The sequence below is a fragment of the Episyrphus balteatus genome, chromosome 3 (genome assembly GCF_945859705.1).
Source record: "Episyrphus balteatus chromosome 3, idEpiBalt1.1, whole genome shotgun sequence".
NCBI classification, from domain to species: Eukaryota; Metazoa; Arthropoda; class Insecta; order Diptera; family Syrphidae; genus Episyrphus; species Episyrphus balteatus.
In genome coordinates, this window is record NC_079136.1 from 20052446 (window position 1) to 20079939 (window position 27494).

Below are 27494 nucleotides of genomic sequence, written 5' to 3' on the forward strand. Positions count from 1 at the left end.
AGTTATTGTTAGTGAAGCTTGTAATTAGCTTTTAAGCTCTGTACAATTACAAATTTTCTTACTGTAACCTCAAACAAATTATAAAAATTTATGTTGACAAAAGTATTTAAGTTACATATGTAAAAGTCAAAAGTATATTTATAAAGGTAATAAAATAAAGCTATATAACTTCAAAATAAAAGCATGTAGTAGAGTAACTAAAGCAAATTATTAGGGAACGCGGCCGAACAGCTCTGATTTTGACGATTTTTTTTTTCAAACGTAGGTAATTAAAAATACTTTAAAGTCTATAGATTAAAAATTGCCGGTGTTGCCGTATTGTTTTTTTTAAATTAAAATTAATTTTTTTTTATCTAAACCATTTTTTTTGCTTAAATTTCATAAAACAAATGATAGCAAAAGATTCTCTAGGTAATTTAAGGAAAATATACATATAAAAGGCAGTAAGGGACAATTTTCCATCGTTTAAGCGATAAATGCAATTTTCTAACATTCTGACCTCAAACACAAAAAAAATATTTTGAAAACAACGGCAACACCTACAATATTTTAAAATACATTTTTAAAAAGCCAGAAGCTCATTCATATCTCTTAAATTTAAATCCACTAAATTTAATCAAGACTTTTTGAAAAAATGGTCCTCAAACTCAGAATTTAAAAAAAAAAAATGTTATTAGAAAAATTTAAAATGACTTTTTTCCAAACTTTTTTAATAAAATATGAATTTATTTAAAAAAAATTTTTGGCCATAAATATTATCAGTTGAATTTCGAAGCAAAAAAGGTAAAATATATCACACTTTTGAAGAAAAAATGAAAAATTACTTCAATTTCAATGGTTTTTTTTATTAAAACTGAATGTTTGCATTGAAATAATTAATTTTCTCAAAGACTGTGGTAAATAGGAACTTTAAATTTTTGCTATTTAACTTTCAACAGTAAGGGTTATTAAATGAATAAAAAATAATTTTATGTTTAGATGTTGAACTTAAAAAAAAAAATAAGTTCAATTTTTTTTCAAAACTTTTATTAAAAAAAGTTCTTCGAAAATGGAATACTTTTTAATTTTTTTCATAAACCGTAATACATATTGACAATTCCTTTTATAATTTGAAATCATAATAAATGCGGCCAAAAAAATTTGAAAATAAATGCATTTTATATTACGACCAAGTTTAAAAAACGACATGTTAAAATTTTTTCAATAATTTTTTTTTTCAAAAATCTGAGTTCAATTACCATTCTTTCAAAAGCCGTTCATTCAATTAACTTAATTTTAATTTTACATATATGACTAAGCTTCTAGCTTTTAAAAAATGTATATTTGAATATTGTAGGTGTTGCCGTTGTGTTCAAATATTTTTTTTTTGTGTTTGAAGTCAATTATTAAGAAAATTGCATCTATCGCTTGAATTATGGAAGATTGTCCCTCATTCCCATATATTTTTTTTCCTTGAATTTCCTAGACAATCTTTTGGCATCAATTAATTTATGAAATTTAAGAAAAATTTTTGAAAAAAAATTGTTTTTGTTCACAAAAATCTTCAATTAAATTTAAAAAATCAAAACGGCAACACCGGCAATTTTTAATCTATAGACTTTAAAGTATTTTTAATTACCGACGTTTGAAAAAAAAGATCATCAAAATCTAAGCTGTTCGGCCGGGTTCCCTAATATTGCCAATTTTTGAGCTTTAGTTACTCCACTAATGGATTTGTTTCATTTTTAAACTTTATTTATTTATAAACTTCATGGTGTTTTACATGTAAATATACCATACATATAATTATTTTTGAATGATTTTGTTTTATATTTTAGAAAAAAAATTATAAAGTATAAAAATTATAAATACATATATTAATATTTAAATATATTAATATCAATTTACAAATTAATATTAAAAAAATATATAATATTTAAGTGTGTTTAAATGTATTAGATGTTAGATCACATCATGCAAGTTTAAACTTAATATTGTCCACTTAATTTAATATTACAATTAATATAAATCGTATAAAAAATAATGTTTAAATTTGTTTTACTTTAAAATAGATGAATATATTTAAAGTATTACACTTCTAATTCTTAACATTAACAAAATATTTATCCGCAAGTCTCATCGTACGACTTAAAAATCGACGTACAATTAATCAGCACAAAAATCAATACTGATCCGACAGCAGAACCCGTTAGAGAAACAGCTCCAGTCCAAACAAGAGACTTGCCACCTTGAGCACGCATCACTGTTGTTATGCAAACTTTGACGAAGCTTACTATTCCTATCAAAACTGTCCATATTGTTACCTTAAAATTTAAGAATTTAGTTAAAAGACTCATTAATGATTATTTTTCTACTTACCACTAGTGTACTACCCCAGGAACTGTCCACCAAAAATGGATTAGGACTCATGAAAGCCGTCACAAAGACGTAAATTGAACATACAACAGCAATTGAAGTTAACGAAAGAATTGCCTTTAAACTAGTATGAGGCAAAAAGGCAGCCGAAAAACAAGCTATAGGATTCGCTATTAAACTTAAAGTTGCTGTCAAATGATATGCCTCATTTCCATAAGGCATTGTGGAATATGATTGAATGCTACTGAACATGCCATTGGCAAAAAAGCTTATCAGTCCCATGAGCAAAAGTGTGCATTTGTATTGAAAGGATGAAATTTCGACCAGCTTTTCAACGACCTTGGAACTTCCATTATCTTTTTTATAAGTATACTTATTTCCAGTTGTCACGGTTACATTGGCATATTCTTTCTTGGCCAACTTTAAGCGATCCAAAAGTAAGAAACCAATGCAACTGCATATCATTAATCCAAAACAAATTATGTAGAATACTCTCGTTCCGAATAGTGGTGGTGTGGTGTACTTCTCCCAAACTGGTCCTTCCTCAGTCTGGTGTAGAACACATTCACTGCTTCCTCCAACTCCTTGAATCAAAGCTACAATACTAGGTAACAGTCCGCTAACTCCTTCGCCACAAAGATATGTGATTAGATAAATTTCTTTAAACCGTCCCATATATGGCATGAATAGTACCGAACTTGTGCATGCTGTCACGGCAAATAGAAACATGAATATATAAAGTGCCACACTATATTCTTTTCCCCCTATAACTGCTGTGCGATCGTAAAAAAACGCTGCCAGAATTGCTGAAATAGTTCCGGCTATTTTGAAAGTATAGATTGCTATTGATTCGTTTATATTGTCATGTGAGATTTTTTGAACGATGGTGTACATCAATGGTCCAAAATTTCCCAACTGTACAACAATACTGAGATACGATGGAAGACTCCATGATTCTGGTGCTGTGTCAACCAGAAGCGGAAGTTGAAGAAACGTTCCATTAACACAAAGCCATGTACCAACGGCGAAAGTCAATGCTAGCAAATCGACAATAAGGTTTCGATCTTTGATTCTATCACGATATCTTAGCAATCTCTCTCGCATGTTTGGATGGAGAAGGGATCTGCTCTCGTCTGGCGTATCGCTGTCAGCTGGACTGGAAATAACAAAAAACAAAAATAGTTAATTTAAATAAATACATAATTTAAAAATTAATTATACGTATTGGAACTGTATGAGAATAACAAACTGTGTTATTATCAATTTAAATTAAAATTATAATTAAGAAACTTTAAAAATAAAAAAAAATTATGTTTAGATTTTAGTGACAAAATTATTTATGTAAATAATTTTTAATTTTAATTTTGATATACGTATAATCTGAAGATGGGAATTGTTATTGCTGAAAACTTTAATTATTAAAAATAAATAATTTGTCTGAGTATAAGAATCTTGTTTTTTTTTTTATCTATTTTAAATAATTAGTGATTATTAGTTATTTGGCAATTATTTAAATCAATTTCCATTTAAAATGATTATCTAAATCTTGAAAACGTTAAAAATTACTTGACAGAAATTAGATAGTAATAAATTGTGGGAATGTATTTGGATGACGAGTTAAATATACATAGGGTAAGCGGGGGTTTTTTTTAGAAAACATTATTTTTTTAAATGTTGTAATATGGTAAAACAAAAAAATTTACTGTCAGTATAATCTTGAATGGTCAATAAATCAAATACAAAACAAAACATTGGAAAAAATTAACAGTTTTCGAAAATACAGACCTTTAAAAACTTAGTGTCAAATGTACCCCCTTCTCCCCTACTAACATAAAACGCTCGTGAAAATTTACTGAATGTCGATTTATTTGCTGCAGAAATGTGACTATTAAATTTGAAAGTTTCAATACAATCATGCCAATAATTACAAAGAAAAATGTATTTCTGTTCATATAAGGTAACACATTTGTATCTCCCATGAACTTTTAATTAGTTCAATTGTGTCTAATAATTATTTATTATATATTATAATTATTCCAATGCACAACACTTGAGTTATTTTCTTTTTTTGTGAACATTTTTTGAAATTGAATTAAACTACATGGCAGTGTAGAGCCACCGGGTTATTAAATAAATAAATAAATAAATTAAATGTTCACGTAAAATATTCGTATTATTTAGTTCTGGTTCTTTATTCTTAAAAATTTCTTTTAAAAACTGGAATTTAATTGGCCTATATAAGTTTTAAGTTTTCATTTTAACCTTCCGATGACAACGGGCCTTGATTTTTAATTCTTTGTATTTTTCGACAATATATATGAAGTGTTATGTTTAACTAAATAATTTGTATTATACCTAAAAGAATTTTTTTTTAAATTTAATCCTAGCACCCATAATTATATGCGTTTTTATCGGAAGGTTAAGAGATGATCTACTGTTATTATTAAGTTATATGGGAAATGTAAATTTACGTTTTTCTCGAGGTTGGTTTAAGTAAACTTAAGTCATTTTTCCGAATTATCAATTTTTCAAAAACTAAAAATATCGGCAGGTATCTTATTTTCATAGGCACTTTAAATCGCATGCAGTTTCTTTTTCGTTTTTAGTATCAACTTGTCTTTCATTTAAACCTTTTACCTTGAGAGCTAAAAAGTCGGTTCTTCGGCTGTTAAGAAAGGAACCATCCCATGTCAAAAATAAAAGATTACAATATTGTTTTGTTACAGCGATTAGCGTGCCAATAATATCAGATACTACTGGATCACTCTGGTGTATACGTAACATTTATTTTTTCTGTAGAAAAACTTAAAAAGTTAATAATAAAGTATATCGCTTATCAATTAATTGAATCAATTTATTATTTTAATTTTTCCGGTCTTTTAAATGAAGCTTGGGCCACCCAAATGTGCTATTAAACTGGTGCCAAATCAAAAGTGATGATTAGTACATACATATAATTTTTTTTTTTTTTGAAAATCGTATGTGAATGTTTTCATGTAGATGTTAATGTATGAAGAATAATGTATTAAGAATCATAAAATTCAAACGCATGCTCGCTAACGCTAATGCAAATATTTTGGGTATATTCATTTAAATTACGAAAAAGCAATTAAATTTAAGTGCGTTGATCAGACAATTTCTTAAAAATTTTTTTTTAAATAAAAGAGTATAGATAAATAAAATTATAAATATATCACCTTCCTCTGTAATCAACTTCGGACGAAAACGCCTGATCGTGCGGTATAATGTGGACTGTATTGTCTTGGCCAATTTCAGGTTCTCCATCACCATCGTTAGTATTCATTACTGCAAATCGATATCAGTAATACCGTTATGCAATGATTTATAACACCAAAATATATATATATATATTGTTTTGATATGATGAGGATAATCGGAGGATTATCTACAAATAAAAAATAATAAATGATAATTTGTTTGCATTTGTGTTAAATTGCAATATTAAATTCTTAATTATTAATTTATTAGATTCGATTAAAAATATTTTTCCTCAATGACCGCCACTTTATAGTTTGAATTTGAAGAAGCAATCAGAAGCCAAATTTTTCTACAACTTTTTGAGTACTTACTAAATATTTTAAGGTTTGTTTGGCAGATATCATTTTTATTTTGTAAAACTCCATGAATACAAAAGCGTAGTTTGAGGTTATAAAACAAGTACATACAATGTTGTTAATACAAGTGCAATGTGTGAAATACAATTCGAATTACCTATATATTTATTTTAAATATTATATTAATTATGATGATCTGTCATTTTTTCTATAGGTTTTAAGACTTCAATCTTGAATATCTGACCAATAGAACTCAAAATATGTAGGTATGTATGTATAAGGTTTTTAAACCAACAACTTCAAGCCTAAATTAAACAAAAAACTGAAACAAAAAACTTTCAAAATCAACTCGAAATTGTTGTTTAAATTTTTAATTCTATTAGTCGGATATATTCAAGATCAAAGTTTTCAGATTCAGGGATGATCAAGCATCATCTATTGCACATATTCATTTTATCCGTTAACTTACTGAGTCCGTATCCGAAGTTAAAATTTGACTGGCAAGTCACGTTTTTTAAATATTTGAATATTAAAAGGTCACATAAAAGGTACTTTTGACTTCGAATTATATCACTGTTGATATTTTTTTGCAAAGCTATTTATGCAATCTCAAAACTATATTAATATTAATATTTTATCGTCCTAATATATTTATTTATTTTTTTGTTTTCAAAATACATACATATTTTTTTTCTCAAATTGGAAAAAGTTTTTTATGATATCTCAAAATCATTTTATTATTTTGGTTTTTGTTTTATTTTAACCAAAATCCAGTTTTCGACTTCTAGTTTGGATTTTAAAAAAGCTACATATAACGGAAAAATATATACTTTTGATTAAAACTAAAAAAAAAAAAATTATTAAAAATTATGTCGAATTCCTTTCAATTGAAAAATCGAATTTTCGGCGATCTCGAAGCGAATTTTTTCTGAAAATCATGTTCCATAGAAAAAAAATTCGCCTCAAACGAAGCAGAATTCGATTTTTTTTAATCCCTCTTTTTTGAGAGATTTACACGGATTTGCACACACACTTGGAACATTTGACATTTCTCAAACGTCAAGCTGAAAGTTTTCTTCGAGTTGTTTGTTTTTTTGAGAACACCAACTTCAAATAAAGAGTAAATTTTAATTGAATATCGTATTTTTATTGCGGAAAAATATGAAATCAATAAAAAAAAAACAATGTGCGATCAAAATATATTTTTTCCTGGCATAGTTCTTGTGAAAAAGTCAAATTACTGTGACTTTTTTTCTCGTAATTGTCGTCAGAAAATTTTTTCTCTGTAAAACCACAGCATACGGCCAAAATAATAACCTTCTACTTCATCTGCACTCAGATCTTAATAATAACTGCAATTTCAATTTGATTCTGATTAAAATAAATCTATATTACCGAAGAAAATAAACAAAATTGTTGATCAAAGAAATCTCTGGTTTTATTTTGCAAAAATTGTTTTGGTTTCAGCTTGACTTTCGTGTAAAAATTGTTGTCAAATGACACACATACAATCGCAAAAAGAATTCGGTCTGTTTTCATGTTCCTTTTTAACACCGAAAATTCGATTTTTTTGAGGCGATTCAAAAAATTGAAAGGAATTCGACATTAGTATTTAGCGAAAATAATAGAACACAACTAATGAGTATAGCTCAAAAACTAGCAGTGTAAATAACGGGCATTTTCTATAGAAGTAATATTAATGTGTACTTCAATTTTTGCAAATATTTTATTTAATAACAAAACAAAATTTGGCGCTACGGATAAGTTTTAAACATTATCAACATTAGGTTGTTTTATAAACTAGTTCCGAGACTTCCATAAGATATGATGACTTTCTGATTGAAATTTAATGATTTGTTATCAAACAACGCACACAATATTGCACACAAGACACAATACAATTATTTTAGGTAATAATAACATTTTTAGTTATTACAAAATTCGGATATGTAAATCCACATACCGAAATTATTACATGTATAAGAGTATCACAAGCTAACCAAAATGTTTGCAATTTTCATTTTAAATAATATTTTGTTGTAATATGCTCACTTTATTTTACTGATAACCCAACAAATGTAGGTTTATTTTTGCAAATCTATAAATAGAATTTACTTTTTTTTTCGAATCTGCAACTTTGTATTTAATGTAAACAAAAAATAAAATAATCAACACAGATTAGGTCTATTCTGCACTCAGTCCATACAGGAATGAAAAAATCAAAGCAATAAGGGCTCTATGAGTATGAGCTATGAACTATGAAGTCATTTTCTCTTCCACTCTTAATCAGTGTTACCGCTGGATATTTTTGAAAAGTGGCAAAAAAGGTGGCACTCGAAGAAAAAAGGTGGCACATCAAAATAATAATAAAGGAACACCATATTTGTATGCAGGGCCGGTTTTAGGGGGGGGGGGGGGCAGCCTGGGCCGTCGCCCAGGGGCGCAAGCATTGAGGGGCTTATTTTTACTTTCACAAAAGCGCCCCAATTTTTTTCTATTTTAGTTTTTCAACGGCGCTCGTATTGTTTGTCCTAAACTTTTTGAAGAATGAAGGCGCCCCACAATTTTGAGTTAATTTGTTTGGCTTCCGGAAGGACAATGGTGTCCAAAATCTTCGTTCATCTTTGAAGAACAAGGCGCCCCAATTTATTTTGAAAGACTAAAGCAATCCTAATATTCCTCCAACCAATTTAATTTTTGCAAAGGCGCCCCTATATATAAAACACTAAATCATAGCTGGTATTATCCAGACTGTAATAATGAATGAAGAAACAGAAGGGAGACAGACAGAATCCCGAAATCAAAAGCCCAGGAAGCCCAAAATCCAGAATACCCTTAATCCCGAAAACCCAAAAACCCGAAAACACAAAATCCCGAAAACCCAGAATCCCAAAATCCCGAAAAACCAAAATCCCTAAAACCCAAAATCCAGAAAGGTCAAAAATTGAAAGCTTCTCCATTTCTCATAAAAAACTACGTTTGTGTTTGAGAATAAAAGAATAGATCTGTTCGTTGTTCCCTCCTCCAGGGCACTCTAAGTCATGTCAATTAACTGTCAAAAAAATCAGAGTTTCTCGGGTTTTCACTTCCCATCGAAGCCTCAGGGCTTTAGTTTCATCAGCGAACATCGAACACAGAGGAAATAACTCTGGTTGAAAAAGGAGCTACAAAAAATGCTTGACAACGAATTCGGAGCGACCCAGAGTCCCCTAGAGCTCACAACGAACAAACCTAATACTTATAAAGGTATGTCGTTTTCGATTGGCCGTCCGGAAGCGTCCGGAATCATTCAGATGCCTGCTACAAGTTTTTTATTCTCCTACTGAAAAAAACAAAAAAAATTATTTGATTTGTCACCAATACAGATATTAAGATTCAGAATTGGGTGTAAGTGATTCAAACTTTTTTATTGGATTTCAGAATGAGTGAATCATTGAGTGATTCCAATCGAAAACGACATTAATGTACCTAGTTGAAAAAGTTTTTGAAAAAATATTGTTCAAATAAAACCAACTGTACCTATTCTTTAAATGTGTTTAAACAAAAATGTCAGAAATAAAGGTAAACTTGTCAAATGCGCCTAAATGACATGAATATTTAATTTTTTTTTTAAGTTAACCTTATGTACTTTAATAAACTGCACATTGTCAATAAATTAACAAGTACATATATGAGAGGTAAGACATAATCTGCTATTGCTTTTTTCGTGATTTTAAAAAATTGTTTTAAAATGAATTTTTTTTTAGAGGCGCCACTTGCAATCTTGCCTAGGGGCGCCGCCGCGGCGCGCCGGTAGTGCTTAAACCGGCACTGTTTGTATGAAAATTGTCTTCAGAGAAAAAACATTTCACCAAAATCATAACATTTGAAGAAAACACACAATTTAAACGAACATTTTTTTATGATTTATTGCAACGCAAACTTAAAAACTTAAAACTTAACACTTCATTTTATATTTTATATTCAATTTATAAGTTCAAGTGACCTCAACTCCAAAAATTTATAAAGCGTTTCGCTCCACTTAAAATAAAAATAATTTTAATAATTTTTTATTATTTTTGTTATATTTTTCTTCGTTATTATACATACATATATAAATAAAAAATAATAGGTACCAGGTATTCAATAGCTGTTTCAAAAACAAAATTTGTTTTAAAACTAGTTTAAGGAAATTGACAATTGCAATACCATAAAATATGTAAATAAATAAATAATACTTAATTAAAGGGTACAAAAGTTAAGAATTTGCATCATGGTGAATTTTACGTTTTTGTTTTAATTGAATGGAATTCTAAAAAAGTGGCACAGACTAAAAGGTAGTGGCTTGGTAGCACAGGCTGAAAAAAGGTGGCATTGTGCCACTAAAGTGGCACAGCGGTAACGCTGATCTTAATACTGGAAACTGAAATAAGAGATCATCTACAATTGTGATATTATATCTTTGCGTAAAAGGCAAGTTAAGGATTCAGAAAAAAAGATTCGTAAAAAAAAACTAATCTCGAGATAACAATAACACAAATGACATACCGATTGATGTTAAAAAGGAGTGATTGCAATTTTATTTGCCTGATGGCGATTTTCTACTTGGAAGTTTCTTAGTTTTGGGAGTTTATTTTTAAAACCAAATCAAAAATAAAATTATTAAATCTATTGAAAATCTTATTTTATTCCAACGAATCACTTATGTTATAAAAAAAAACTATTAAAAACAGAGTTACAATTTTAAAATTATATGTATATTTTGCACATTTTTATTTTTTAATTTTTATTTTTTTTTTTAATTCTTCTTTAGTAAAAATTAAATGCTGTTCTTTTGTTTAAAAAATATTTTTTATGTTAAATCAAATTATGATAATATTGCAACCATGAATACATAATAATTGTCTCCTAACTGTCTCCTAATCCTATAGGAAATTTTTCTTTATAAAACCGAACAAATATTTTGGGTATCATTTATATATTTATATTTGAACAAAATTATTTTAAATTTAGAAAATAATACTGCAACAACAACATTATTATTGAAAAAATAGTTTTAATTACCGATTAAAACAAAAAATCATAGAATCTTAATCTTTCTTTAGTTACTCCAATATACCTACAAAATGTACATGTTAAAGTATAAATATGAATATAATAACAAATTATACCTATACCTACCTAAATAATTAAAAAGTGATGCATAAATTTGCGAAATTAATGTTAAATTAAACAATATCATTTTAATAAAACAAAAAAGTTAGTAGGCAGTTAGTAAATCTACGTATTTCCTGTAACATAGGACAAAACTGCAACACAATAGTTAACATTAAAAAAATATTAGCTAGCTTAATGTTTAAATGATTGTAAATTTTGTATTATTGGTTTGAACAAGTGTGTTGAAGGAATTTCGAACATGTTCAAAACCGCCCCCGAGCAGTTTGAATCAGATATTTTAAGTAAGTAAACTTGAATGTTCTTATAAAAAGAATAATGAAACTAGCATTTGTGGAAAAATTAAAGAAAATAAAATGGAAATGTAGGTATATAACATTATTGAAGATTAAACAAAAAATGCCTGAATCCTTGAAGTTCTACTAGACTGATTTCGATGAGAACTCGATTACGTGGTATAAAAATTAAAGTCAAGCTGCCAGAGGCGTACGTTGAGTTGATATAGAAAAAGAACAAATTATATAGAAAATAAGAACAAATAAAAAAGTACGTAGGTATACAGCCTACTTTTTTTTATGGGACCCCTGATGTATCATTTGTTGGTCGCTAAGATTATTTACGCAACACTTTTTGTGGCAACTCAATTAACGCTCCTGGTATATGAAGAACATCCGCTTTGTTAACATTTGCATTTAATGTCTAGAAAAATAGGTTGATCACAAAATAAATCTATTTTACTCTTGGAAGCATAAAAGGTATGAATATGAATATCATTTTTCGAAGTTATGTTTTAAATTAATTTTTCTTGTTTTTCTTTTCAACTAATAAATGTGAAATAACTATATTTTAAATTTTAAGGTTATTTTTTTCTGAGTTTTTATTATTTTTTGGTTTCTTGAATATGATATAATAATCAATTTTGAGTATGTGTATTAGGGTGTCCGTTATTTCCCAAAGTGATGCTTTCGGGGGTGACACCCCCCAGATCGAAAGTTTAGGGCCTAAATACGGGGAATTTAGCAAAAACAAATTTTTTGGAGGTCATTAACCCGTGCCTCTAAGGTCATACTTTCCCCATACAAATTTGTATGGGAAATTTTTAACTCATACATACAACTTTTTTTCTCTCGAGTTAAATCATCTATTTTTAAAATGTTTGTTGTTTCTGGTTGGAAAATAGTTCCTTTAAAAGATTACATTCAAAATTTCCCGTTAAAAATTTTTTTTATATTTTATTTCGGTTTTTGAAATTGTTAGCTGTTTTCGTAGTTTTTGCTTTCACCTATCACATAATTTTAAATGCAGTTTTATTGGTTTTTAATTCTTTTCAAATATTGCATTCAAAAATTTGTGTATAAATCAAAAATTTTAATTTTTTTAAATTTTTTTTGAAATTTTTGCCGTTTTTATATTAAATAAATATTATTAAATACTTTACCCTTTCTTGTTTGCAACTTTTTTGATGTCATTTTGTAGGTGAATAATTTTTAAACAAAATTCAATAAAAAAATTGTAAACATATCTTTTGTAGTTCGAAAAAAATAAATTTAAACGTATAAAAACGGCAAAAATTTCAAAAAAAATTAAAAAAAATTAAAATTTTTGATTTATACACAAATTTTTGAATGCAATATTTGAAAAGAATTAAAAACCAATAAAACTGCATTTAAAATTATGTGATAGGTGAAAGCAAAAACTACGAAAACAGCTAATAATTACAAAAACCGAAATAAAACTTTTAACCGGAAATTTTGAATGTAATCTTTTAAAGGAACTATTTTCCAACCAGAAACAACAAACATTTTAAAAATAGATGATTTAACTCGAGAGAAAAAAAATTTTATGTATGAGTTAAAAATTTCCCATACAAATTTGTATGGGGAAAGTATGACCTTAGAGGCACGGGTTAATGACCTCCAAAAAATTTGTTTTTGCTAAATTCCCCGTATTTAGGCCCTAAACTTTCGATCTGGGGGGTGTCACCCCCGAAAACATCACTTTGGGAAATAACGGACACCCTAATGTGTATGTTCTTAGTAAAAAATTAATAAAAAGCTATGTTTTATCTATTCATTACAACGAAAGTAATACTTCTGTGCAAAAGTGCACCTTCCATGTTCAAACCTGCCAAACTTTTGAACATAAGAGTTATATTGGTTAAACATCAAATTTTACATATATCAATATTTCGTCTAACTATCCAAATGTTATTTGAAATCGAAGTTCAATGTTAATGTTTATTGTTAGTAAACTTTATAGATCAAGAAAACGAACATATTTCGTTCAAGAAGTTGCGAAAGCAAAAATTCTTCAAATGTGTCCCACTCTCCCCTATAATTCTAAGTCGGCTAAAATTGATTTGGCAAGTTTTGACCCTCCAATGCCCCTCCCCAGGGTCCGGACAACTAAAATATTGTGTAGTCATCTGCGATACATATGTGCCCATGATTATGAAAGTGGACTAAGTCACTTTTTGCATTGTTTAAAGAAAAACTTAAAAAACAATTTTCTTATAACGATTTAATTATATTTCTTTTATGAAATCACTAGAGGAGAAATAAAGAAATTAATTAACTGCAATTTCGCTTTCAAATAAACTTTACCCCTTAAATTAGAATTATTTTAAGGCTAGATTTGAGGGCATTTTTAGGAGTGACTTAGTCCACTTTCATAATTAAGGGCACATATATGTACAAATTTTCATTTCGATACGATAATTGGAAGTAGGCTAAAATTGATTTGGAGTCTTTCGACCCTCAATGCACCTCCCCAGGGTCCGGACCAGTAAAATATTGTGTAGTCATCTGCGATACATATATGTACAAATTTTCATTTCGATACGATAATTGGAAGTAGGATAAAATTGATTTGGAGTCTTTCGACCCCTCAATGCACCTCCCCAGGGTCCGGACCAATAAAATATTGTGTAGTCATCTGCGATACATATATGTACAAATTTTCATTTCGATACGATAATTGGAAGTAGGATAAAATTGATTTGGAGTCTTTCGACCCCTCAATGCACCTCCCCAGGGTCCGGACCAATAAAATATTGTGTAGTCATCTGCGATACATATATGTACAAATTTTCATTTCGATACGATAATTGGAAGTAGGCTAAAATTGATTTGGAGTCTTTCGACCCCTCAATGCACCTCCCCAGGGTCCGGACCAGTAAAATATTGTGTAGTCATCTGCGATACATATATGTACAAATTTTCATTTCGATACGATAATTGGAAGTAGGCTAAAATTGATTTGGAGTCTTTCGACCCCTCAATGCACCTCCCCAGGGTCCGGACCAGTAAAATATTGTGTAGTCATCTGCGATACATATATGTACAAAGTTTCATTTCGATACGATAATTGGAAGTAGGCAAAAATTGATTTGGAGTCTTTCGACCCCTCAATGCACCTCCCCAGGGTCCGGACCAATAAAATATTGTGTAGTCATCTGCGATACAGATATGTACAAATTTTCATTTCGATACGATAATTGGAAGTAGGCTAAAATTGATTTGGAGTCTTTCGACCCCTCAATGCACCTCCCCAGGGTCCGGACCAGTAAAATATTGTGTAGTCATCTGCGATACATATATGTACAAATTTTTATTTCGATACGATAATTGGAAGTAGGCTAAAATTGATTTGGGTCTTTCGACCCCTCAATGCACCTCCCCTGGGTCCGGACCAATAAAATATTGTGTAGTCATCTGCGATACATATATGTACAAATTTTCATTTCGATACGATAATTGGAAGTAGGCTAAAATTGATTTGGAGTCTTTCGACCCCTCGATGCACCTCCCCAGGGTCCGGACCAATAAAATATTGTGTAGTCATCTGCGATACATATATGTACAAATTTTCATTTCGATACGATAATTGGAAGTAGGCTAAAATTGATTTGGGTCTTTCGACCCCTCAATGCACCTCCCCAGGCTCCGGACCAATAAAATATTGTGTAGTCACCTGCGATACATATAAGTACAAAATTTCTTTTCGATACTGTAACTAGAAGTAGGCTGAAATTGATTTGGGTCTTTCGACCCCTCAATGCACCTCCCCAGGGTCCGGACCAATAAAATATTGTGTAGTCATCTGCGATACATATAAGTACAAAGTTTCATTTCGACACTGTAACTAGAAGTAGGCTAAAATTGATTTGGGTCTTTCGACCCCTCAATGCACCTCCCCTGGGTCCGGACCAATAAAATATTGTGTAGTCATCTGCCATACATATAAGTACAAAGTTTCATTTCGATACTGTAACTAGAAGTAGGCTAAAATTGATTTGGCGTCTTTCGACCCTTCAATGCACCTCCCCAGGGTCCGGACAGCTAAAATATTGTGAAGTCATCTGAGCTACATATTTGAACAAATTTTCATTTCGATACGATAATTGGAAGAAGGCTAAGATTGATTTGGGGTGTTTTGACCCCTCTATGCACCTCCCCAGGGTCCGGACCAATAAAATATGGTATAGTCATCTGAGCTGGATTTATGTACAAAGTTTCATTTCGATACGATAATTGGAAGTAGGCTAAAATTCATTTGGGATGTTTCGACGTCACTTTTGCAAAGAGTGACGCACATCGCTTTTCAAAAAACTGACGCGCGTCACTTTTTCAAAAACTGACTTTTTTTTTTTTTTTTTTTTCCCTTTTATTTATTCCAATAAATTTACATTTGGTATCTGCAAAGCCTGTAAGGAACCTACACCTATAAGGCACCTACACCTACGGGCGTCACTTTTTGAGAAATTGACTCGGGCGTCATTTTATGAGAAATTGACGCGGGCGTCATTTTATGAGATAATGACGCGCGTCATTTTATGAGAAAATGACGCGGGCGTCATTTTGTGATAAATTGACGCGGGCGTCATTTTATGAGAAAAAGACGCGGGCGTCATTTTATGAGAAAATGACGCGGGCGTCATTTTATGAGAAAATGACCGAGCGTCATTTTATGAGAAAATGACGCGGGCGTCATTTTATGAGAAAATGACGCGGGCGTCATTTTATGATAAATTGACGCGAGCGTCATTTTATAACAAAATGACGCGGGCGTCATTTTATAAGAAAATGACGCAGGCGTCATTTTTTGAGCAAATGACGCGGGCGTCACTTTATGAGAAAATGACGCGGGCGTCATTTTGTGATAAATTGACGCGGGCGTCATTTTATGAGAAAATGACGCGGGCGTCATTTTATAAGAAAATGACGCAGGCGTCATTTTTTGAGCAAATGACGCGGGCGTCACTTTATGAGCAAATGACGCAGGCGTCATTTTTTGAGCGAATGACGCGGCCGTCATTTTGTGATAAATTGACGCGGGCGTCATTTTATGAGAAAATGACGCGGGCGTCATTTTATAAGAAAATGAAGCAGGCGTCATTTTTTGAGCAAATGACGCGGGCGTCATTTTATGAGAAAATGACGCGGGCGTCATTTTATGAGAAAATGACGCAGGCGTCATTTTTTGAGCAAATGACGCGGGCGTCATTTTATGATAAATTGACAAGAGCGTCATTTTATAAGAAAATGACGCGGGCGTCATTTTATGAGAAAATGACGCGGGCGTCATTTTATGAGAAAATGACGCGAACGTCATTTTATGAGAAAATTAAGCGAACGTCATTTTATGAGAAAATGACGCGGGCGTCATTTTATGAGAAAATGACGCGCGTCATTTTATGAGAAAATGACCGAGCGTCATTTTATGAGAAAATGACGGAGCGTCATTTTGTGACGCGGGCGTCATTTTATAAGAAAATGACGCGGCCGTCATTTTGTGATAAATTGACGCGGGCGTCATTTTATGAGAAAATGACGCGGGCGTCATTTTATAAGAAAATGACGCAGGCGTCATTTTTTGAGAAAATGACGCGGGCGTCATTTTGTGATAAATTGACGCGGGCGTCATTTTATAAGAATATGAAGCAGGCGTCATTTTTTGAGCAAATGACGCGGGCGTCATTTTGTGATAAATTGACGCGGGCGTCATTTTATAAGAAAATGAAGCAGGCGTCATTTTTTGAGCAAATGACGCGGGCGTCATTTTATGAGAAAATGACGCGGGCGTCATTTTATGAGAAAATGACGCAGGCGTCATTTTTTGAGCAAATGACGCGGGCGTCATTTTATGATAAATTGACGCGAGCGTCATTTTATAAGAATTTTCTCATAAAATGACGCCCGCGTCAATTTATCACAAAATGACGCCCGCGTCATTTTCTCATAAAGTGACGCCCGCGTCATTTGGTAAAAAAATGACGCCTGCGTCATTTTCTTATAAAATGACGCCCGCGTCATTTTATCATAAAATGACGCCCGCGTCAATTTATTATAAAATGACGCCCGCGTCATTTTCTCATAAAGTGACGCCCGCGTCATTTGCTCAAAAAATGACGCCTGCGTCATTTTCTTATAAAATGACGCCCGCGTCATTTTCTCATAAAATGACGCCCGCGTCAATTTATCACAAAATGACGCCCGCGTCATTTGCTCAAAAAATGACGCCTGCGTCATTTTCTTATAAAATGACGTCCGCGTCATTTTATCATAAAATGACGCCCGCGTCATTTTCTTATAAAATGACGCCCGAGTCGTTTTCTTATTACATGACGCCCGCGTCATTTTGTTATAAAATGACGCTCGCGTCAATTTATCATAAAATGACGCCCGCGTCAATTTATCATAAAATGACGCCCGCGTCATTTTCTCATAAAATGACGCCCGCGTCATTTTCTTATAAAATGACGCCCGCGTCAATTTATCATAAAATGACGCTCGCGTCATTCGCTCAAAAAATGACGCCTGCGTCATTTGCTCAAAAAATTACGCCTGCGTCATTTGCTCAAAAAATGACGCCCGCGTCATTTTCTCATAAAATGACGCCCGCTTCATTTTCTCATAAAATGACGCCCGCGTCAATTTATCATAAAATGACGCCCGCGTCATTTGCTCAAAAAATTACGCCTGCGTCATTTTCTTATAAAATGACGCCCGCGTCAATTTATCACAAAATGACCCCCGCGTCATTTTCTCATAAAATGACGCTCGGTCTCGTCTCATAAAATGACGCGCATCTTATTCTCAAAAAATGACGCCCGCGTCATTTTCTCATAAAATGACGCCCGCGTCATTTTCTCATCACAAAATGACGCCCGCGTCATTTTCTCATCACAAAATGACGCCCGCGTCAATTTATCATAAAATGACGCCCGCTTCATTTTCTCATAAAATGACGCCCGCGTCATTTTCTCAAAAAATGACGCCTGCGTCATTTTCTTATAAAATGACGCCCGCGTCAATTTATCACAAAATGACCCCCGCGTCATTTTCTCATAAAATGACGCCCGCGTCAATTTATCACAAAATGACCCCCGCGTCATTTTCTCATAAAATGACGCTCGGTCTCGTCTCATAAAATGACGCGCATCTTATTCTCAAAAAATGACGCCCGCGTCATTTTCTCATAAAATGACGCCCGCGTCATTTTCTCATCACAAAATGACGCCCGCGTCAATTTATCATAAAATGACGCCCGCGTCATTTTCTCATAAAATGACGCCCGCGTCAATTTCTCAAAAAATGACGCCCGCGTCATTTTGTCAAAAAATGACGCCCGCGTCAATTTCTCAAAAAGTGACGCCCGTCAGTTTTTGAAAAAGTGACGCGCGTCAGTTTTTTGAAAAGCGATGTGCGTCACTCTTTGCAAAAGTGTCGTCGAAACATCCCAAATGAATTTTAGCCTACTTCCAATTATCGTATCGAAATGAAAATTTGTACATATATGTATCGCAGATGACTACACAATATTTTATTGGTCCGGACCCTGGGGAGGTGCATTGAGGGGTCGAAAGACCCAAATCAATTTTAGCCTACTTCCAATTATCGTATCGAAATGAAAATTTGTACATATCTGTATCGCAGATGACTACACAATATTTTATTGGTCCGGACCCTGGGGAGGTGCATTGAGAGGTGGAAAGACTCCAAATCAATTTTTGCCTACTTCCAATTATCGTATCGAAATGAAACTTTGTACATATATGTATCGCAGATGACTACACAATATTTTATTGGTCCGGACCCTGGGGAGGTGCATTGAGGGGTCGAAAGACTCCAAATCAATTTTAGCCTACTTCCAATTATCCTATCGAAATGAAAATTTGTACATATATGTATCGCAGATGACTACACAATATTTTACTGGTCCGGACCCTGGGGAGGTGCATTGAGGGGTCGAAAGACTCCAAATCAATTTTAGCCTACTTCCAATTATCGTATCGAAATGAAAATTTGCACATATAAGTATCGCAGATGACTACACAATATTTTATTGGTCCGGACCCTGGGGAGGTGCATTGAGGGGTCGAAAGACCCAAATCAATTTTAGCCTACTTCTAGTTACAGTATCGAAATGAAACTTTGTACTTATATGTATCGCAGATGACTACACAATATTTTATTGGTCCGGACCCTGGGGAGGTGCATTGAGGGGTCGAAAGACCCAAATCAATTTTAGCCTACTTCTAGTTACAGTATCGAAAAGAAATTTTGTACTTATATGTATCGCAGGTGACTACACAATATTTTATTGGTCCGGAGCCTGGGGAGGTGCATTGAGGGGTCGAAAGACCCAAATCAATTTTAGCCTACTTCCAATTATCGTATCGAAATGAAAATTTGTACATATATGTATCGCAGATGACTACACAATATTTTATTGGTCCGGACCCTGGGGAGGTGCATTGAAGGGTCGAAAGACTCCAAATCAATTTTAGCCTACTTCCAATTATCATATCGAAATGAAACTTTGTACTTATATGTATCGCAGATGACTACACAATACTTTATTGGTCCGGACCCTGGGGAGGTGCATTGAGGGGTCGAAAGACTCCAAATCAATTTTAGCCTACTTCCAATTATCGTATCGAAATGAAAATTTGTACATATATGTATCGCAGATGACTACACAATATTTTACTGGTCCGGACCCTGGGGAGGTGCATTGAGGGGTCGAAAGACTCCAAATCAATTTTAGCCTACTTCCAATTATCGTATCGAAATGAAAATTTGTACATATATGTATCGCAGATGACTACACAATATTTTATTGGTCCGGACCCTGGGGAGGTGCATTGAGGGGTCGAAAGACTCCAAATCAATTTTAGCCTACTTCCAATTATCGCATCGAAATGAAACTTTGTACTTATATGTATCGCAGATGACTACACAATACTTTATTGGTCCGGACCCTGGGGAGGTGCATTGAGGGTCGAAAGACTCCAAATCAATTTTAGCCTACTTCCAATTATCGTATCGAAATGAAAATTTGTACATATATGTATCGCAGATGACTACACAATATTTTATTGGTCCGGACTCTGGGGAGGTGCATTGAAGGGTCGAAAGACGCCAAATCAATTTTAGCCTACTTCTAGTTACAGTATCGAAATGAAACTTTGTACTTATATGTATCGCAGATGACTACACAATATTTTAGTTGTCCGGACCCTGGGGGGGGGCATTGGAGGGTCAAAACTTGCCAAATCAATTTTAGCCTACTTAGAATTATAGGGGAGAGTGGGACACATTTGAAGAATTTTTGCTTTCGCAACTTCTTGAACGAAATATGTTCGTTTTCTTGATCTATAAAGTTTACTAACAATAAACATTAACATTGAACTTCGATTTCAAATAACATTTGGATAGTTAGACGAAATATTGATATATGTAAAATTTTGATGTTTAACCAATATAAATCTTATGTTCAAAAGTGGGGCAGGTTTGAACATGGAAGGTGCACTTTTGCACAGAAGTATTACTTTCGTTGTAATGAATAGATAAAACATCTTTTTATTAATTTTTTACTAAGAACATACACATACTCAAAATTGATTATTATATCATATTCAAGAAACCAAAAAATAATAAAAACTCAGAAAAAAATAACCTTAAAATTTAAAATATAGTTATTTCACATTTATTAGTTGAAAAGAAAAACAAGAAAAATTAATTTAAAACATAACTTCGAAAAATGATATTCATATTCATACCTTTTATGCTTCCAAGAGTAAAATAGATTTATTTTGTGATCAACCCATTTTTCTAGACATTAAATGCAAATGTTAACAAAGCGGATGTTCTTCATATACCAGGAGCGTTAATTGGTGTAGGCAGCTTGCAGGGGCGTACACACCTTTGGGGCAAGCGGGGCGGTGCCATGCCAGGGCCTCGACTGGAAACAATGCAGAGTTGGCAACTTACTTAACGCAGCAAAAAGATAAGTTATTTGACATGAATTACTTCGGATACAAGAGAGACAAATTATATTGGTAGCCAGTCACATACCTCAGGGATCGCAACAAAATAAATCAGTTTTTTGAAAAAAAATTACCTATATATTATTTGCCACAAAAAGTGTTGCGTAAATAATCTTAGCGACCAACAAATGATACATCAGGGGTCCCATAAAAAAAAGTAGGCTGTATACCTACGTACTTTTTCATTTGTTCTTATTTTCTATATAATTTGTTCTTTTTCTATATCAACTCAACGTAGTCCTCTGGCAGCTTGACTTTAATTTTTATACCACGTAATCGAGTTCTCATCGAAATCAGTCTAGTAGAACTTGAAGGATTCAGGCATTTTTTGTTTAATCTTCAATAATGTTATACCTACATTTCCATTTTATTTTCTTTAATTTTTCCACAAATGCTAGTTTCATTATCCTTTTTATAAGAACATTCAAATTTACCTACTTAAAATATCTGATTCAAACTGCTCGGGGGCGGTTTTGAACATGTTCGAAATTCCTCCAACACACTTGTTCAAACCAATAATACAAAATTTACAATCATTTAAACATTAAGCTAGCTAATATTTTTTTAATGTTAACTATTGTGTTGCAGTTTTGTCCTATGTTACAGGAAATACGTAGATTTACTAACTGCCTACTAACTTTTTTGTTTTATTAAAATGATATTGTTTAATTTAACATTAATTTCGCAAATTTATGCATCACTTTTTAATTATTTAGGTAGGTATAGGTATAATTTGTTATTATATTCATATTTATACTTTAACATGTACATTTTGTATGTATACTTTTTTCTTTCTTGAAGTAAAAATTTAGTTTACATCCGGCAGACGGCTATCTTGTCATGCTTGTAATTTTTATTCAAAATTATTATGTTTTTATGTTTATGAATGGAATTAATAAAAAATCTAATTTAATCTACCTAAGACATTTATAAAGTTTTGTCTTTATTTATAACACCCATAATATATTTATTTTTAATTGTCGGGTAGGTACACTAACTAGCATTCACTTTCACATTTCTCTGAAAACCATGCAGAAAATTAAAATGCGAGCAAATCAATAGATCTCACTTAAAATATTTCCCTTATTAATCTTATAAAGCATACAATATTATACATACATACTTACACTTTATATTCTGGTAAATTATTTTCTATTATAATTACATAAAATAGAGTTTGAAACTAAAAAGGTGGATGTCTTCGCTAAATTCAAATATTATTATGTTAGTTTTTCTTTTAATACGATACAATTCACTAAAAATTATTCGTAAAAATACAGTCCATTAAATTCATAAACATGAGAAATTGCATACTCAATTTATTAAAGAGCAGCGCTGGTATTTTAATTCTATTTTAAATTTATATTATTAGGTAACAAACAAAAAAAAAAAAAACAAACACCCAAAAATATGAGACACCTATTCCAGAATTTGTACTTAATTTTTTTTTATAAAATGCCTAGAAAAGATTGAAAAGCTTAGTCAACTTATAGCGTTTTCGTTTGGTCGTCCGGGACTGTCCGGAATTCTTCCGAACGATTCTGAAACTGATCGTTTGGCACTCAATGACAGTTCTAATTCTGAAAAGAAGAGAAAATCGATTCCGAATTTTGAGGCAGAATCAAAACCAGAATCACGCACACATGTTCACACTTAAGACGTCAAAGTAATGAAATGTCATTCTTTGTTGTTCATTTTTCAATTTTAAGATTTTTAACCATGCACAAACTTTAAATTATATTAAAATAAAGTGAAGAAAACAAAAAATAAATAGATAACTTAATAATAATAAAAAAAAATAACAAAACGAAACTTTCATCAGACGTTCGCATTTGACGTTTCACAAATACAAAGAAACCCAAAGTTCAGAATCAAAAAAAAAGTATCCAACTCTGATCGTTTGGCATTCCGGGTCGGACAATCCCGGACAGTTCTAAGAATTCCCAAACGAAAACGCTATTAATTTTCGGAATTTAATATTTCTTATAATGAATTAATGATTTTAAACAATCGCCCATTCCAAAGTAAGAGAAGACATATTGACCTTGTTTCCAGTTTATTTCGTTGAAGAACCAATCTTTTTTCTGGAAACTTGGTAGGTCTAAAGGGCTCGTGATAAAGTTGATGTTCTAGAAGCGTGAAGATGTCCTAAAAATGCAAATGGAATGGTCATAGGTAGGTACATGTCTACCTAATTGGTCTCATTTCTCATAGTTCAAAGTAGGTAGGTACACAAAGTATGTAGTACACCCATAAATAAAAAATTCGTGTGCAAACAAATACCTACCTTTTTTTCATTTTTTTTTTTTTTTTTTAATATTCCTATATTTCTAAATTTTAAAGTTATCTGTACAAAACAATGGCGTTGCAACGCATATGAATATGAATCGCCTTAAATATTTAATTTGAGATTTCAATTTTGACTAGGTACCCGACGGCAGTCATCGCTTGGAAAAGATGCAAATAGCCGACGGAAGAAATCGTTGACGATAAAATATATTAGTTCATAACTGCATTTTTTCATCTTTAGTGGTAGGTATTTTGTGTAGGTATGTAATATTAATATTTTTAAAGAAAATTCTTTTAAAACTTGAATTTTTTATTATTTTAATTAAAGTTTAATTTTTGAGAAACATAATTTCACAACTTTTATATAATTTTAAATTTAAATTTATAAAAGTAGTGAAATTATTTTTTTTTTTCAAATAAAAATAATAAAAAAGTAAATACATACAAACAAACAAACTACAAGGTACAAACTTTGAAAAGTTTTTTTTTTTATATTTTTTTTTTAAATTTCTTTTAAAATATTAATAAGATCTCTGAGCGATCAGAAAAAGCTCGGAGCACATTTTGTTCGGATGTACATCAGATTTAACTATGGCACAGATCTGAACACCAATGAACAAAATCGACATATATCGATTTTGCGATGAGTACGACGAGTTGGCGAGTCGTCTCACTTCACTCGCCAAAATACTAAATTTCGACACATGATTCAGATGCTGCATAACATAATATATCTCATAACATTGCAATTTTTTAACTCTTTGGTTACCACTATAAAAAAAAACCTTCTATTATCTATTTTCTATTAAAACTATAATATTCAAAAGTTCCAGGAAACAACAACAAATTTATCAAATATTGACCAAACATAAATTTCATAAATGGACCAAACACTGTCCCATGTATAGAACGCACACAGATAAAACTTTTCTACCAACCTTTAGGTAAAACCCTTATAAATAGTTTTTTTTGTTGCTGCTGTTGAAAAAATCAAATAGAATAAAATAATGACGAATTGAAAGCAAAATAAAAATCAAAGCGTTGGTTACAAAGCTTCCGTTTAGGGGAATCCCCGTATTCCATAAGTTTTCATCCGACGAGTGCGCTCGCAACCGCACTCGACGGATGAAAACTTATGGAAAACAACAACAATTGACATTAGCATCCGACTCCATCCGCCAATTATAGTTCTGCCTTAAGAGCATTAATAGCTATTAAGTCAGCTATTACACGAAGCCTCAAGAGGCTTGACTCTTTTTTCGAATTTTCTTTTGATAACACTGTGATAGTTCAAAAAACCGACAGTGGGCTCTTATGTCTACTAAAGATAATTCGAGTATGCTGAACACGATGGCGTTCTTAGTTTTTCTGGATTAGGTCAAATAAGAAAGATTTTTGCGTTTTAAATTTTGTTTGCACATGCCAAAACTGAGGGTATAAAACACCATATATTTTCCAATTTTTGATTTTTATCGATGCAAAAATGATGAAAAATCTATTTTTTTGGAAGTTTGATTCGTAAAAGAAGTTATTTGAAAAAAAATCTGTCGAATAACTATTTAAATCATTATTTTTTGGCAAAAAAACGTCGATTTTTCTTCAATTTTTCTTACATTTTTTAACTATAAAGGTACAAATGTATGCGAAAACTCAACATTTTTTTGTACACACCTTGTATGTGTTAGTACTCTGGAATATTATACATAAATGTAGATGTAGATATTTAATTAAAAAATCAGGCATGGTATCAATATTTTTATTTAATTTTTGTTTAAGTTCAAAAAATCATTTTTCTTTCAATTTGTTTTAAAATTAAAACATATTTACTATTACTTCCATCTGCATTATTTGAGCTTACATACACAACACATAATATATTTGTCACAGTCCCCGTTTAACTGAAGAAAATATTTAAAGATCAGAAACGTGTTTCAGATAAGCGGGTTTTTCTCTTAAGAGGGTTTCTCTTAAGCGGGTTTTTATGCTACTTGAGTCCATGGGCGTTTTGCCCCCACTTCCCCTACATATGTATTGCATTTAAACTTTTTGTAATTTTTTTATTTTATAAACTTAAAAATTAAAAAAAAAAACAGTGTTTTACTGCTACTTTTTCATTCTAAGCTTAACCAATATTGTAGATAGGTAGGAACTGCCTATTCGTATTTGTAAACAAAGCCATATTCTATCCTGAAATACAACATCAAATCGTTGCCACCGAGTGCTGCATTTAAATTTAAGTAATACGAAAAATATTAGAAAAATTGAAGAAAAATCGACGTTTTTTTGCCATAAAATAATGATTTAAAATGTCATTAGGCAGATTTTTTTTTTCAAATAACTTCTTTTACGAATAATACTTGCGAAAAAATAGATTTTCCATCATTTTTCATCGATAAAAAATCAAAAATTGGAAAATATATGGTGTTTTATACCCTCAGTTTTGGCATGTGCAAACAAAATTTCAAACGCAAAAATCTTTCTTATTTGACCTAATCTAGAAAAACTAAGAACGCTATCGTGTTCAGCATACTCGAATTATCTTTAGTAGATATGAGAGCCCTCTGTCGGAAAAAAAAGTTCCATTTTCGAACACAGTGTAATCATTCTGTGAGGCGCGTACTATTACACGATGCCTCTTGAGTCAAGGACTCAATTTTGACATTTCTCTTTTGATTTAAAATTTGTTGTTGTTGTATTGCGCCAAGAAGCAAAAAGAAATGAGAGGGAATGTTGAAAAAAGAAAAAGTGGAAAAAGAAACGTCAAAAAAGAGTCTCGGACAGAGATACCCAAAGGAGATGGGAAACTTTCGTACGTTTTACCCCCCAAAACCCATTTGTTTATTTCGTGTTGTTGTAATCTCTGTTGTATTCGTGAATAAATGTGAAAAACACACATAGTGTAGCCACGGTGTTTTTACGCACACCTAAGCAAAAATGTACGATTTTTCACGCATACTTATGTCGTTTTCTATTGACGAATCTCAGAATGAGATTTGTGAATTTGACAGCTGAAAGGGGGGGTGAAGAGGGGAAATAGTGGACAAATCTCAGATTTCATGATCTATTTGCGTCCTGAGATTCAAAAAAATGACAAAAAAATGAATCTGAGATTCAAGAATCTGATTCTGGATTTTTATCAAGGTTCACGCATACAAACACAAGCACTTTCACATACACTCCTCTGTTTGACATTTTGTCTGAACATTTGTTGTTGTTTTTTTTTTTTTATACGCACAGATTTCGCACACAATTACAAAACTAGATTTCATATTCTATTTGCAGTGAAAAATCTGAGAATTTTACACAAAAATCTCAAAAGTCAATAGAAAACGACATTAGCCAAAAATGTATATTTTTTCACGCATACTTATCCAAAAATGTCTAAAGCAGCTTGTAGGCAAACCCGTATGACGTCAGAAGTTTCTCATCTCTTTTGGGTATCTCTGGTCTCGGACTCACGATCACGACCAACGACTCTCCGGCCGGATAATTTTTTCTTTCATCTTTTTTCTCTTTTGCACTCATTACGTTTTAAAAGAGGCGCGCCTCTGGAGGCTTCATGTAACAGCTGACTAATGTTTTATTAACGCTTTGTTGATAATATGACCAATTTAAACTAAAAATGAGAAATACCGGCAGCGTATCAGTATAAAAGTTTGATTTAGCAATGAGACTTCAAATCCAAATTTCACAAAACAGATAGGAAAACACGACAATGACAAATTTAATTTTTTTCTAAAAATTTATGGCAACTAGGGAGCAACTGTTAAATCGGTTGTTTTATGGCA

General features: G+C 31.8%; 1 protein-coding gene across 5 annotated transcripts; it reads right to left on the minus strand.

The window, feature by feature from the left end:
• Positions 1 to 1900: 1900 nt before the first annotated feature.
• Positions 1901 to 27494, minus strand: LOC129917082 (solute carrier family 52, riboflavin transporter, member 3-A-like). 5 transcript variants are annotated; one of them, XM_055997409.1, is made up of 4 exons: positions 27340 to 27494; positions 5553 to 5761; positions 2359 to 3511; positions 1901 to 2303 (listed from the first exon to the last, which is right to left on the minus strand). In XM_055997409.1, the coding sequence occupies exons 2-4, from the start codon at positions 5657 to 5659 to the stop codon at positions 2103 to 2105; spliced, it is 1461 nt and encodes a 486-aa protein (XP_055853384.1). In that variant the 5' UTR covers positions 5660 to 5761; positions 27340 to 27494; the 3' UTR covers positions 1901 to 2102. The 5 variants fall into 5 exon arrangements, with proteins under 5 accessions (XP_055853384.1, XP_055853381.1, XP_055853382.1 ...); XM_055997406.1 differs by lacking the exon at positions 27340 to 27494 and adding an exon at positions 7983 to 8127; XM_055997407.1 differs by lacking the exon at positions 27340 to 27494 and adding an exon at positions 7894 to 8127.